The following is an 11029-nucleotide window of genomic DNA, read 5'->3' as shown; positions in this document are numbered from 1 at the left end:
TGATATGATGGATTAAAAATATAGGTTAAAATTCTTAGGGATATAAAAAATATTATATAATATTTTCTTAAGGTTGAAACTCATGTTTAAGAATTTTTGAGTTAAATCTAGATCTATATGGTTGAATTTATGTGGAATCTGAGACGTAGGGATAAACCTATGATTATTAAATATTTATTTAAGTATGAATAGGTATTTTTGAGGTTATAGAAAGGTGATTTGAGGCTTCAGGATAATTCTAAAATTTTTAATTTATTTTTGGATGAATTTTTAGAATATAGAAGGATGAAATTGTGATACTAGAAGTGAATTGAGGATAAAAAAAATAGTTCATTAGGGTACGAGAATTTTAGAAAAGAATTTGGGAAGTTAAATGAGGCATAAATCTTAAATTAGTGTTAATATGGACTATAGATCTAAGACTTTCTAACTCTTTAAATTAGAGTTATTTATTTTAATGTAAAATTAATATATAGTATTGTGAAATAATTATGTAGATTATATTGACAAAGATAGTGGTAAAAAAGGAGTTGTGAATGGGAACTTGTTATTCAAGACACAAGGTAACCATTATTAATGTGTTGTGATGGGTGTGTTTGTGAATGGTTATGTGTTGTTTTGTTGTTTGGAAAAATTATGAATTATTGAAAATAAATACTGTTATATACTTCCGTGAAATCATTGTCAAGTGGGTTAAAAATTTATTTTTGTTTATCATGATGAGATATTATTGTTCGGATATATTTCTGTTTGAATATTTGAATGATGCATGATTTGTCAGGGTATTTTAATGTATGGTGTTAATGGGAATTTCTGTTCGGTTAATTATTACCACGTGGTAAGCCCTCATTGGACCCAATGAGTGGCGTGTCGCTTGGTCCAACTCACCTTTGGCCGGGTGATTTGGCGTCCGAGCATGGCGAAAGGAGGATATAAGGTGCAGTCATGCAATTAAATACTTGTTCGGTTTGTTTGAAAGTATTGTTCGGTTAAATGTTTTGTGTGCCCACTTAGCAATCGCATGATTAGTTACATCCGCATGCATCATTACATATTAATTTTTGATTACTGGGACTTTTAAGTCTCATTCCCCGTGGTTAACATTTTTACAGGAGCGAGTCCGGCCGAGAAAGCACCAGAGGTGTAACTATGGTGTATGAGACACCATCTTTTACGTTGTCTCTTATTTTAGATTATACAATGTATCTTGTGCCAACTTAGGACATATCTTCTTTGTGAAGCATGTAAACTCTAATCCTTTTTATTAAAAGCATTTATATGACCAAGAGGATTATATCTGTCCCTCTTGATTCATGACCTGATTTAAATATCATGCCATGAGGATCCTGTCTGTCCCTCATGGTTCTAATTATTTTTTTTGAGATATTTTAAGACCTGTGGTATATTGTCTTTGATGTACCATGGTAGAAATTTTTCTACCATGATAAGGGTACGATTAGGGTTCAATGAAAAAAATAATTTATTGAATTAATGATTTGCGAAAAATCAGTTTGTAAATTTGAGGGTGTTACAATAACTAAATCATGATCAAATCAATTATAAAAAAATATTTTATTAAATTAATTAAATTATAAATTTAATAATTTATTAATTCAATCAAATAAATTGACTCGGTTTTTACCAGGGTGAGGAGTGAGTACTTGGAAAATGTATTCCCCGATAAAGCAGACTGTTTAATGTGGCCGTACCACGTGTCAAATGGAACGGCAAGTGCTATTGTTGGGATTTTGCATTAGACTCACTCACACACACAATATAATAATGCAGTTATATTCAAGCGATATATACGTGAAAAATGCCCACCAATCCCTGCGAATGGAGATTGGCTGCCGCACGTGGTCACCGACCAGCAAAGCCTCACTCGAAAACACGCTCACCACCCTCTTCACGAAATATCATCACGTCTTTTATAAATCCAACGGTATCGACTCATTCCTCACATCGCCGCGCGAAAAAACAACGCCACGAGCCCACGAGCTTCTCTCTCTCTCTCTCTCTCTCTCTCTCTCTCTCTCTCTTTTTCATTATTTATTTATTCATTCCTCTTCGTTTTATTTCATATTGATATATCCCTTTGCTGTTTCCTCCTCCTTCCTTTCCCTTCTCTTCTCTCCCACTTGCCCAATCAAACCAGCCCTTTCCTCTCCACTCACTCTCCTTCTTTCCTCGACTACACGTTTGAATTCTCTTTCCGTCTCTGAATCTTCTTTTCCCACATGGAACGGGATTTTCTGGGTTTGAGTACAATGATTGGTTCCGCGACTAAGAAAGAGGATGCTGCTGATATAGCTATAGACGCAGGTAGTGGTTCTCTGCTTCTGTTTTTTGATTTTCTGCTTCTGAAATGGTTAGTCTTTTCTTTTCTTGTAACGGTTTCGTTCTTTTACTTCTTCTGAACCTCAGTTTTCGCTTTCACAACTAATTCTTTAACAAGGAGGGAAAAAAAATGGAAACTTGCTAGCTTTGGGTTGTGAGATTCTGTTTTGTTTTCCCTTTTTCTATGTTTTCATTAATTGAATCTATGCATGCAAGGGGACCTCTTCAACTGAGGTTTTTAGGTCTTTTCCCAGCCTTCTCTTTTTACCGAGGCCGTATACTTTTCCGGGAAACAAACGAGAAAAAGAAGGAAATAAATAATGCGCAAATCAATTCCGAGAAACTGAATAAAGTGAAACAGATATATAGTATTACATAAACAAGCTAAGCAATATTACATAGATTTTCCCTTCACTGAGATGAAGTTCTGGTGTATGGCTGAGAATTCCCTGTAGTATTGAACTCTGTACCTGATGTCAGTTCGTGGAAATTAAACTCTTTTATTTTTATCTAGCTTTTGTTCTGACCGGAATAAGTAACCAATATAGGCGATTCTTGAATGGTTGGTGCATTTGCCTACTAGAGAAAAAACGTGGTCCTAGTTGTCTGGTGCTATTATTCTACCTTTTCATAGTAAAATGTGCTACTTCTTTTTCCTGCTTCCACTGGAATTTTGACTCCATCGGTTTTATTTTTAAATGACGAGGACAACCTCGATGCGTATAATAATTATATTTTAATTGTTACCTGTTCAATTTTTAATTCAAGGTTAACATGGGCATGAAGAGTTATTTATAAATTATTCAGCCGCGTTGAGTGGCCTTTTGGAAATAAAGTAATCTTTGAATGAAGTGCGTACAAATAACAATTATATAAGGTACCTAGAGTAAGAAACAAGGATATAAAATAAACAAATGGTGACAGTATAAAATATTGAAAGCTCGTAAAGTACAAGAGCATTTAATACTACTATGTTATGTGTTACATTTGGACTATCATTTAATAAATGCCCATCCAGAGAGTTAACTCCTTTTCTTATTATGGGTTCCTAAATTTTCATTTTTTTTTTAATACCTGGCTTGGTTCTGCCGACATAAGTTAACGATAAAGTACTGTACTTGGTCACATGTGAGAAAATATAATATGTGAAGTATTACAAGGACTCAGGATTTTGACACATAAATTGCTTTCAGATCTTCTACTTCTTTTCTGGGATTCATGTGTTTGGTACTCGTCGATGTAGTTTTTCCGAGTCTCCAGGTTATTAGTTGGCCCCTTGTTATATATACTCTTTAATTTCACTATCGCATTGAGAACTTCTATCCTTAATAAAATTGTTTTAGTTTAGAAGGAATCTCTACTGTTTGTTTCTCCCCAAATTGGTTCTTAAAGGTATCTATGCGTTTTCTTATCATTATCATCCACAAAATCATCTCTTTTTCTTTTCTTTCTGCTTCATTACTATATTTATGAGCGGTATTCTGGTGTTCTAAACTGTTTTCACCTCCAATTATTGCAACAGTAACAGGTTCAGGAATGCAGTGGTCATTTTCTAACAAGGTTTCTGCTGTTCCTCAATTGTTGTCCTTCAAGACTTGTCAGGAAGACAGGACAAGAAAGACCACGTCATCAGCGGATACTTTTGACTCTAACCTGAAACCATTCTTGGGTGGGATCCAGGTTCGTTTGAGCTTCTAACATATTAATGCATCAAATCTCATAACAGTACCTTCTTTTTCTGCAAATGTTCCCTGCGCAAAATTTACCTCGAAATAGAAAATTCCAGTCCTGCGTTTTCTTGACAAGTTTTCCATCTTCTACTAGTTGTGAGAAGTTTCTATGCTTCTGTAATTCCCTGATGCTTATTGATTGCTGAAGTTTGAAAAGTGTGAGTTGTGGTTTTTTGTTTTGAGGAGAATGGAAGACAAGGGAAGGTAGGTTCAATTTAGCAGTCAAAATTTTCCTTCCCTTCCCTTCCCTTCCCTTCCCTTCTCCTCTCTCCTTAATCCGAATATACCCTTTATGTTTTGCAATTGATACTACGTTTGCTCTTTGTATTCTAGTTCTGTAACTGATCTTCCCTCCACTCGTCTTGTAATTTTGCAGAAAAGTTTAAGCATGGGAAAACAAGTAGGAAATGAGCGTGGAATGACAGTTTATCCAATGCAACAAGTTGATAATATTTCAGGCTACCCTCAAGAAGCCAGAACATTTTCAGTCTCCAACCAATCAAATCAGAGGAGTCCTGTTCTCCAATCTACTGTTAGTACCACTGTCCCTTTGATTGCCCCTGTACCTGTTCTTCCAGCTAATGGTTCCGTTGTTGGCACCACTGACTTAAGGTAATAACATGTTTAAAATTTTTGAAGCTTCATAATGACATAGTAGGGCATTGTAGAGTAAGTGATAGAGCTGAAATTTGAGTTTTTTTATTTTTATTTTTTGGCAGGAACTCATCCAAAACCTCTGGCAAACCTACTCAGTTGACAATTTTCTATGCTGGTTCAGTGTGTGTTTATGAAAACATATCTCCTGAGAAGGTATATATATCTTGTCTGAACTTTTCATCATCTTTGTTTAAATTTTGGATCGAATCTGTTTTTAGATTATTTATTCTGATTGTAAAAGGCCCAGGCTATAATGTTATTGGCTGGAAATGGGAGTACTCCAAATCATACAAAGCCAGTGTCAACAGCTCCAGTGCAAACACCAAACTCCAAGCCAGCACAAGATGATAGGTTTATCGTAAGCCAATCCTACCATTCGGCTTTACCAAGTCCAATTCCCATGACCTTCCATGCTAGTCCTCAGCCTGGGGGAGGATCTCCTAGCACCAATGAACCTGCAATAGTGAGACCAGTAGCATCATCTTCTGCTGCCCCAAGTAGCCATTTGGAGTCTCCTAGTGTAGCAGGCTCTGCAAAATCTGCGTCGACAAAAATGGGTTCACCTGGTATGACCAGCACTCTGGGCTGTGTGCACACTACATTATTTTTATTTTCTACTTCTAGCTTAAGTTAGATATTGTGATAGATAACAAAGTTTCTATGTATTTTCAGTGGACTTGCCTCAGGCACGCAAAGCATCCTTGGCTCGATTCTTAGAGAAGCGCAAGGAAAGGTAATTGCTTCTATTCTTCCCAGTTCAAACATTGGTATAAATGAAGGGAGATTTTGAGGTAGATTTGATCTACCATCTATATATATATAGATTAAATCAATTAGAAAGAGATATAGAAATATGCTTTTTTTGGACCAATAGATATATAAATATTTCAGGTACACTATTTAGTAGGTTCACGTGTCTTTATGTTTAACATAGGCTGTTATTCTTGTTTCATGATGAAGTATGTGTCTGAAAATTTTACTGATTCCTGATATGCTTTTGCATTGCTCAGGGTGACAAGCACATCACCATACTCTATGAACAAGAAATCACCAGAATGTGGCACTCCAGGAACAGATAGTATTGGTTTCTCCATCACTTCTGGTTCCTGCTCCTTACCTGCCATGAACTAGCTAGCTCTCAAGAAGAGCACATAAAGTTTATGTATCATGTAATTTTGCAATTATTTTAGTTTTTAATGGGTAAAGTCCTTAGCATTTTTGTCCTAGTTTTTTTTTTATATTTAATATTTTCTTTGTTCACAGATCTTATATGATTAATTTATTTAAAGCACTTATACTTAAATGCGACTTTCATGATTTTTGATGCTTCATCATGCTGTATAATCAATTTTTCCCCTCCAGCAGTACAATAATGAATTGTCTTCAGATTCATTAACCGTAGTTATTGGATTTCTTACCAAAGTTGTGCCTAAATCCATTGTGTCATGAAAGTCACATTCAGAAAAATTGATTAACGAGGAAGATGAAAATTAGGGAAATTAGTTATTTTTCATCCTTCAACTTTTAATTTTTATCATTCAGTCTTTTTAAGTTTAGCTTCTTATAACTCAGCTTTTCAAGTGCCGTCCATTTAGAACTTTGATCCTTATCGTTAATGATTTAGACTAGACATTGCTTACTTGTCATTAACTCTGTTAATTGTGGCTTATGTGGCATCCATATCAGCAACATCCCAAATTTATGCGGCAACTAATGAAAAAATAAACAATGGAATCATTGGTGCTTCCCTTCATTTTCAACGTTTCCTCCCCCACCCCAACATCAATTTGTATCCAGTGGACCCCTTCTTCTTTCTCTGATTGTCTCTTCTTTCGTTTTGCCTCCCACTCTGTCGCCCTCAGAAAGCCATCCAAAATACATCTGGTGAACATTGTTTCTAGCTACTTTTGCATTTGAAATTTTGGGGTTAGGCATTAATGAAAGAGTTAAAACATGTGACTAATTTTTATTTTGCCATGCTACCCCTCTAATAAACACTAAAAATCTTTTGCCCCATATACCCCTTTGATGATAATGCATATCAAATTCGAACAGCATAAAATGTTAATATTTTTTATTTAATTTAAAAAATCTTAAACATTCAAATTTAATGTTTATAGTTCATGAAATATTCACCCCAGACTCTCTTGACAAAGTGAAACATCTGAATGTTTAGTTATCATTGAAAGTGAAAATGTGCAAGTGGAGTGTCTGTCTGTTTGGGTAGCAAAAATAATCGATGTTTGGTCCAAAAAATTGATTCTCCACAAAATTATCCAAACACCCACTTTTGGAGTATAAATTTTTATGCCAAAAATTTATTATTTTAAAAGTTGAGAATCGAGTTGGAAAAGCTTGTCAAAAATGTTGGAAAAAATTATAAAGACAAGCCCAAAAAAAAATTATAAAAGAAGCACATAATTTAATAAAAATAAAACCAAACTTTCTTCTTTTCTCTTTTTTTCTTAATAAAATTTAAACTTTGTATCTTTAAAAAATTAATATTTGGTATTTAAAAATTAAATTATATAGTAATTTATATAGCTAAAAATTAATTTTGATTAAATTATTCAAACATCTTCAATTTTGTTAAAATTAATTTTAAAAAAATAATATCCAAACACATTGCGTTATAACATAATCAATTATAATTAAAATTTATTACTTTATCAATTATTTTTATAATCTATTATACCTAACTGAAATTCAAACGAGCACTATATAATTTGGAATTCTAATGGAATAGCCTGTGTCCCACAAATTGGAAAAAGCAAAATAAAAGAGAATTTGATTCTGCATCATATAAAGTTATTGATTCTTTCTGGTTTCACTGAATTGTATTCTTCAGTGGGATGGCCATGGATTAAAGGAAGGGGAGAATTTAAACACTTTTTTTTTTAATATATACTTAGTGTGTTTATTTTCAGTTAAACGAATTCAAGTGAATATTTTATAGAATATTTAGTTTATAACAAATTCTTATTATTAATATGCTAAAATTTACTTGTCATAATTTGATTGAATAAAAATATATTGTATATATAATGTTAAGTATTTAAGCCTTGGTAATGTTGTTAATAATATTATTATTAATATATTTAAATCCAAGCATATTAAGTATTTGTGAAGTACTTAACTCTTACTCGAAAGACTTATTTTCTTCACTTGACATACGATGAGTTGTATTTTTTAGTTTATAAATAATGCTATCTATTTTTATAAAATTTATATTGCATTAGAACATATTGTTTAAAATAAGCCACAGCATATGACTTATAAATACTCCCCCCTTAAAAAATGTAAAATATTTTTTGATGGGTTGAATATTAAAAATATAAAGTATTTTTAATTTTTTAAGGTATAATCATTATTTTTTTAAAGTATCTCTATTGAATGAACCACTTTATAATTATTTTAGGATAAAATATCCCATTAAATAAGAGTGAATATGAAAGGATATGTTAGTTTAAAAAATAAATAACTACTTTATTAGATGAGATTCAGTTAAAAATACCTTACATTTTTTAATGGAGGAAGTAAATAAAAACTAAAGTGTATTTTGGTCCTCTAGTTTTATATAAGATTTCAGTTTAGTCCTTTAATTTTATAAAATATTTTTTTTTTTCAGTTTTATAACCCTAATATCGTTAATTTCAAATAACAATTATATTATTTTAAAAAATTAAACTTCATGTGTCAATATTTAAATTTTTTTTTCAACATTTGAAAGTTAATTATAGCAAATTTTTTGTTGATGAAAGCAACAATGTTAGGGTTATATGATTGAAGACATTTTATAAAATTAAGAGATTAGAATAAAATATTATATAAAATTAAAAGATTAAATGTGTACTTTAATAATAATTATACAATTTTATAAATATTTTTATTTTAAATTTAATAAAATTTATATTGTTGAACCAGATTTAATTTTAGAAATTCAAATGGATTTTTTTTTAGCCAAAACAGAGCCCATTTTAATAATCACAAAAAAAATCCATTTAAAGCATTTATTTTATTATTTTTTATTTATTTAATTTTAGAAGCTTTTCATAAGAATTTTTTTGAGGAATGCTAAAGTATATTTTTAATTCTATAACTTCATATAAATTTTTTTTTATTTTTTAATTTTATAAAAATATTTTAATCTTTTAACTATAATATCATTAAATTTAAATGATTATTTTTTTATATTAATTATTATTATTTTAAAAAAATAAATTTAATATATTAACATTGATAATGTTTTGTTAATATTTAAAAATTTATTAAATAAAACTAACAATGTTAAGATTAAAAAATTAAAAAATACTTTATAATTAAAAAATTAAAAAAATATTTTATAAATTAAAAAATTAAAATAAAATATATAAATTAATAATTAAATGTATACTATAATGATTAAAAAATCTATTTTAAAATTTTGTTTTATTTGGATGAACTCTATTTTCTAAATTCTTACAAAATTACCACCCAAATCCAAAGAAAAGACATCACTCTGCAATTATTCGTTGAGGTCGATCAGGTGCCATGCTGCTTAGCTCTACCGCATTCCGGATACATACCCTGAATTCTACTACCTGCTTCATGTGCTTTCGGTGTGCGAAGCAGTAAAGCAGTGGTGGTCCGATCTTGGATAGAGACAGAAAATTGTCAATCGAATATCGATGGATGATGCGAAAGTCGCAGAGTTAGAAATTTATCGATGGATGCAAGTCAAATCCTTCACTTCTTCACATCCATCTCTTTCATTCTTCAAGTCTTATCTTCTCAGGTACCTTAAAGTGCCTGTAGGTAGATTTGCTCTACAATTTTCATGTTGGCTTATGATTTCTTTCTCTGAAACATTTGTGTTACTTGTGCTTGCAGCTTAAGTGCTCGGCTACCTCCAGAACCAAAAACGGTGAGCCCTCCATTCTTTAATCAATTTCTACTCGTTTCTCTTATGCTCCTTTGCTCATGTTCATTTGAAATTTCAAAATTTATCTACTTATAGAATTTGGGTGGTAACTATTGTGAGCATTGGGATGCATATATGGAATAAGAATGACTGAGTTCCTTAGTTCCGATCGTATCCCAAAATGGCGGCTTTGTACTAATTTTGTTGCATTTTAAAATCGGGTGAAAGTTTCTTTTGTAAAGTAGAGTTCTGGCATTTTCAGTCCTGTCTTTTCTGCTTATACAAAACTCATGCAGGAGAAAGTTGAAGACATGTCAGAGCACTCTGATGCTAAAAGAGCTGATTTATCTAGAGAAGATGAAGATGAAATTGTAGAATCTGATATCGAATTGGACGATACTGGTGTTATTGAACCTGATAATGACCCTCCTCAGAAGGTATTGGATTGGCAGGAAATTAGTGGATTTCCAACATTGTGTCTTATAATCTTTAGCCTTTCTATCCATATTTTCTTTTGAGAGTATGTTGACGGAGGGTGGTTCCCATGGCATGAAGCCCACTCCTGAAAAAATAATTCTAACAATTCTAACTGGTTTGGCAGATGGAGATTCTTCTGCTGAGGTAACAGAAGATCAGCGGGATGCTGCACAAGTTGCAAAAGTCCAAGGCCATCGATTCTATTTCAGAAGGCATGGTTTAAATTTTCCTTGATAACCGTTCTTTTCTGGGATCTTTCCTTCTTTGTTTCTTAGAGATCCTTTCCCTCTATCAATTTGATTGTCTATATTTTTCAGGGAAGTTGGATGATGCAGTGGATCAACTAACAGAAGCCATTATCTTGAATCCCCATTCAGCAATACTTTATGCTACTAGAGGTGCTCTACTAATTCACCTTCCAGAATCGTAAATCTCTCAGTAAATGTGATTTCTCTTACTGCCATCCACACCATTCTTGTAATTCAGAAACTTCATTTTCTTGCTTTCAGCTAGTGTCTTTATCAAGATGAAAAACCAAATGCTGCAATTCGTGATGCTGATACTGCTTTGCAGGTTTTGTTCTTGGTTTCTTGCCATGCCATAACTTTTGCATGAAAGCATGGAAGTTTTGCTTTATTTGCTGCTACTGAAATTTTGATGAGTCTAGCTTTGTAACTCATCCTACATGACATGATGAGTAGACTCAATTTCTCAAATTTGCATTATTTGTTTCCAGATTAATCCTGACTCAGCTAAGGATACAAAATACGGGGAATGGCAAGGGCCATGTGGGATTATGGGGAGGCAGCAGCTAGTGATCTTCATGTGGCTTCAAAGTTAGATTACGATGAGAAATTGGAATGCAACTTAAAAAGTAAGCCACCTTCCCTGCCCTGCCCATGGGAGATGAGAGGTAGCCCAAAAAAAA

General features: G+C 32.3%; 1 protein-coding gene and 1 pseudogene across 3 annotated transcripts; both read left to right on the top strand.

The window, feature by feature from the left end:
• Nucleotides 1–2014: 2014 nt before the first annotated feature.
• LOC129297689 (protein TIFY 6B-like) lies at nucleotides 2015–6027 on the top strand. 3 transcript variants are annotated; one of them, XM_054936039.1, is made up of 7 exons: nucleotides 2015–2322; nucleotides 3860–4017; nucleotides 4444–4679; nucleotides 4787–4877; nucleotides 4972–5290; nucleotides 5397–5457; nucleotides 5735–6027. In XM_054936039.1, exons 1-7 carry the CDS (start codon nucleotides 2238–2240, stop codon nucleotides 5853–5855), a joined length of 1071 nt encoding a protein of 356 aa, XP_054792014.1. In that variant the 5' UTR covers nucleotides 2015–2237; the 3' UTR covers nucleotides 5856–6027. The 3 variants fall into 3 exon arrangements, with proteins under 3 accessions (XP_054792014.1, XP_054792013.1, XP_054792015.1); XM_054936038.1 differs by having other exon boundaries at nucleotides 2018–2322; nucleotides 4966–5290; XM_054936040.1 differs by lacking the exon at nucleotides 2015–2322 and adding an exon at nucleotides 3261–3597 and having other exon boundaries at nucleotides 4966–5290.
• Nucleotides 6028–9235: 3208 nt separating this feature from the next.
• Nucleotides 9236–11014, top strand: LOC129297688 (TPR repeat-containing thioredoxin TDX-like; annotated as a pseudogene).
• Nucleotides 11015–11029: the final 15 nt, after the last annotated feature.

The sequence above is a fragment of the Prosopis cineraria genome, unplaced genomic scaffold (genome assembly GCF_029017545.1).
Source record: "Prosopis cineraria cultivar Desert tree isolate PC_DT_omini unplaced genomic scaffold, ASM2901754v1 PC590, whole genome shotgun sequence".
NCBI lineage: Eukaryota > Viridiplantae > Streptophyta > Magnoliopsida > Fabales > Fabaceae > Prosopis > Prosopis cineraria.
This window is presented reverse-complemented; position numbering and strand designations above follow the sequence as displayed.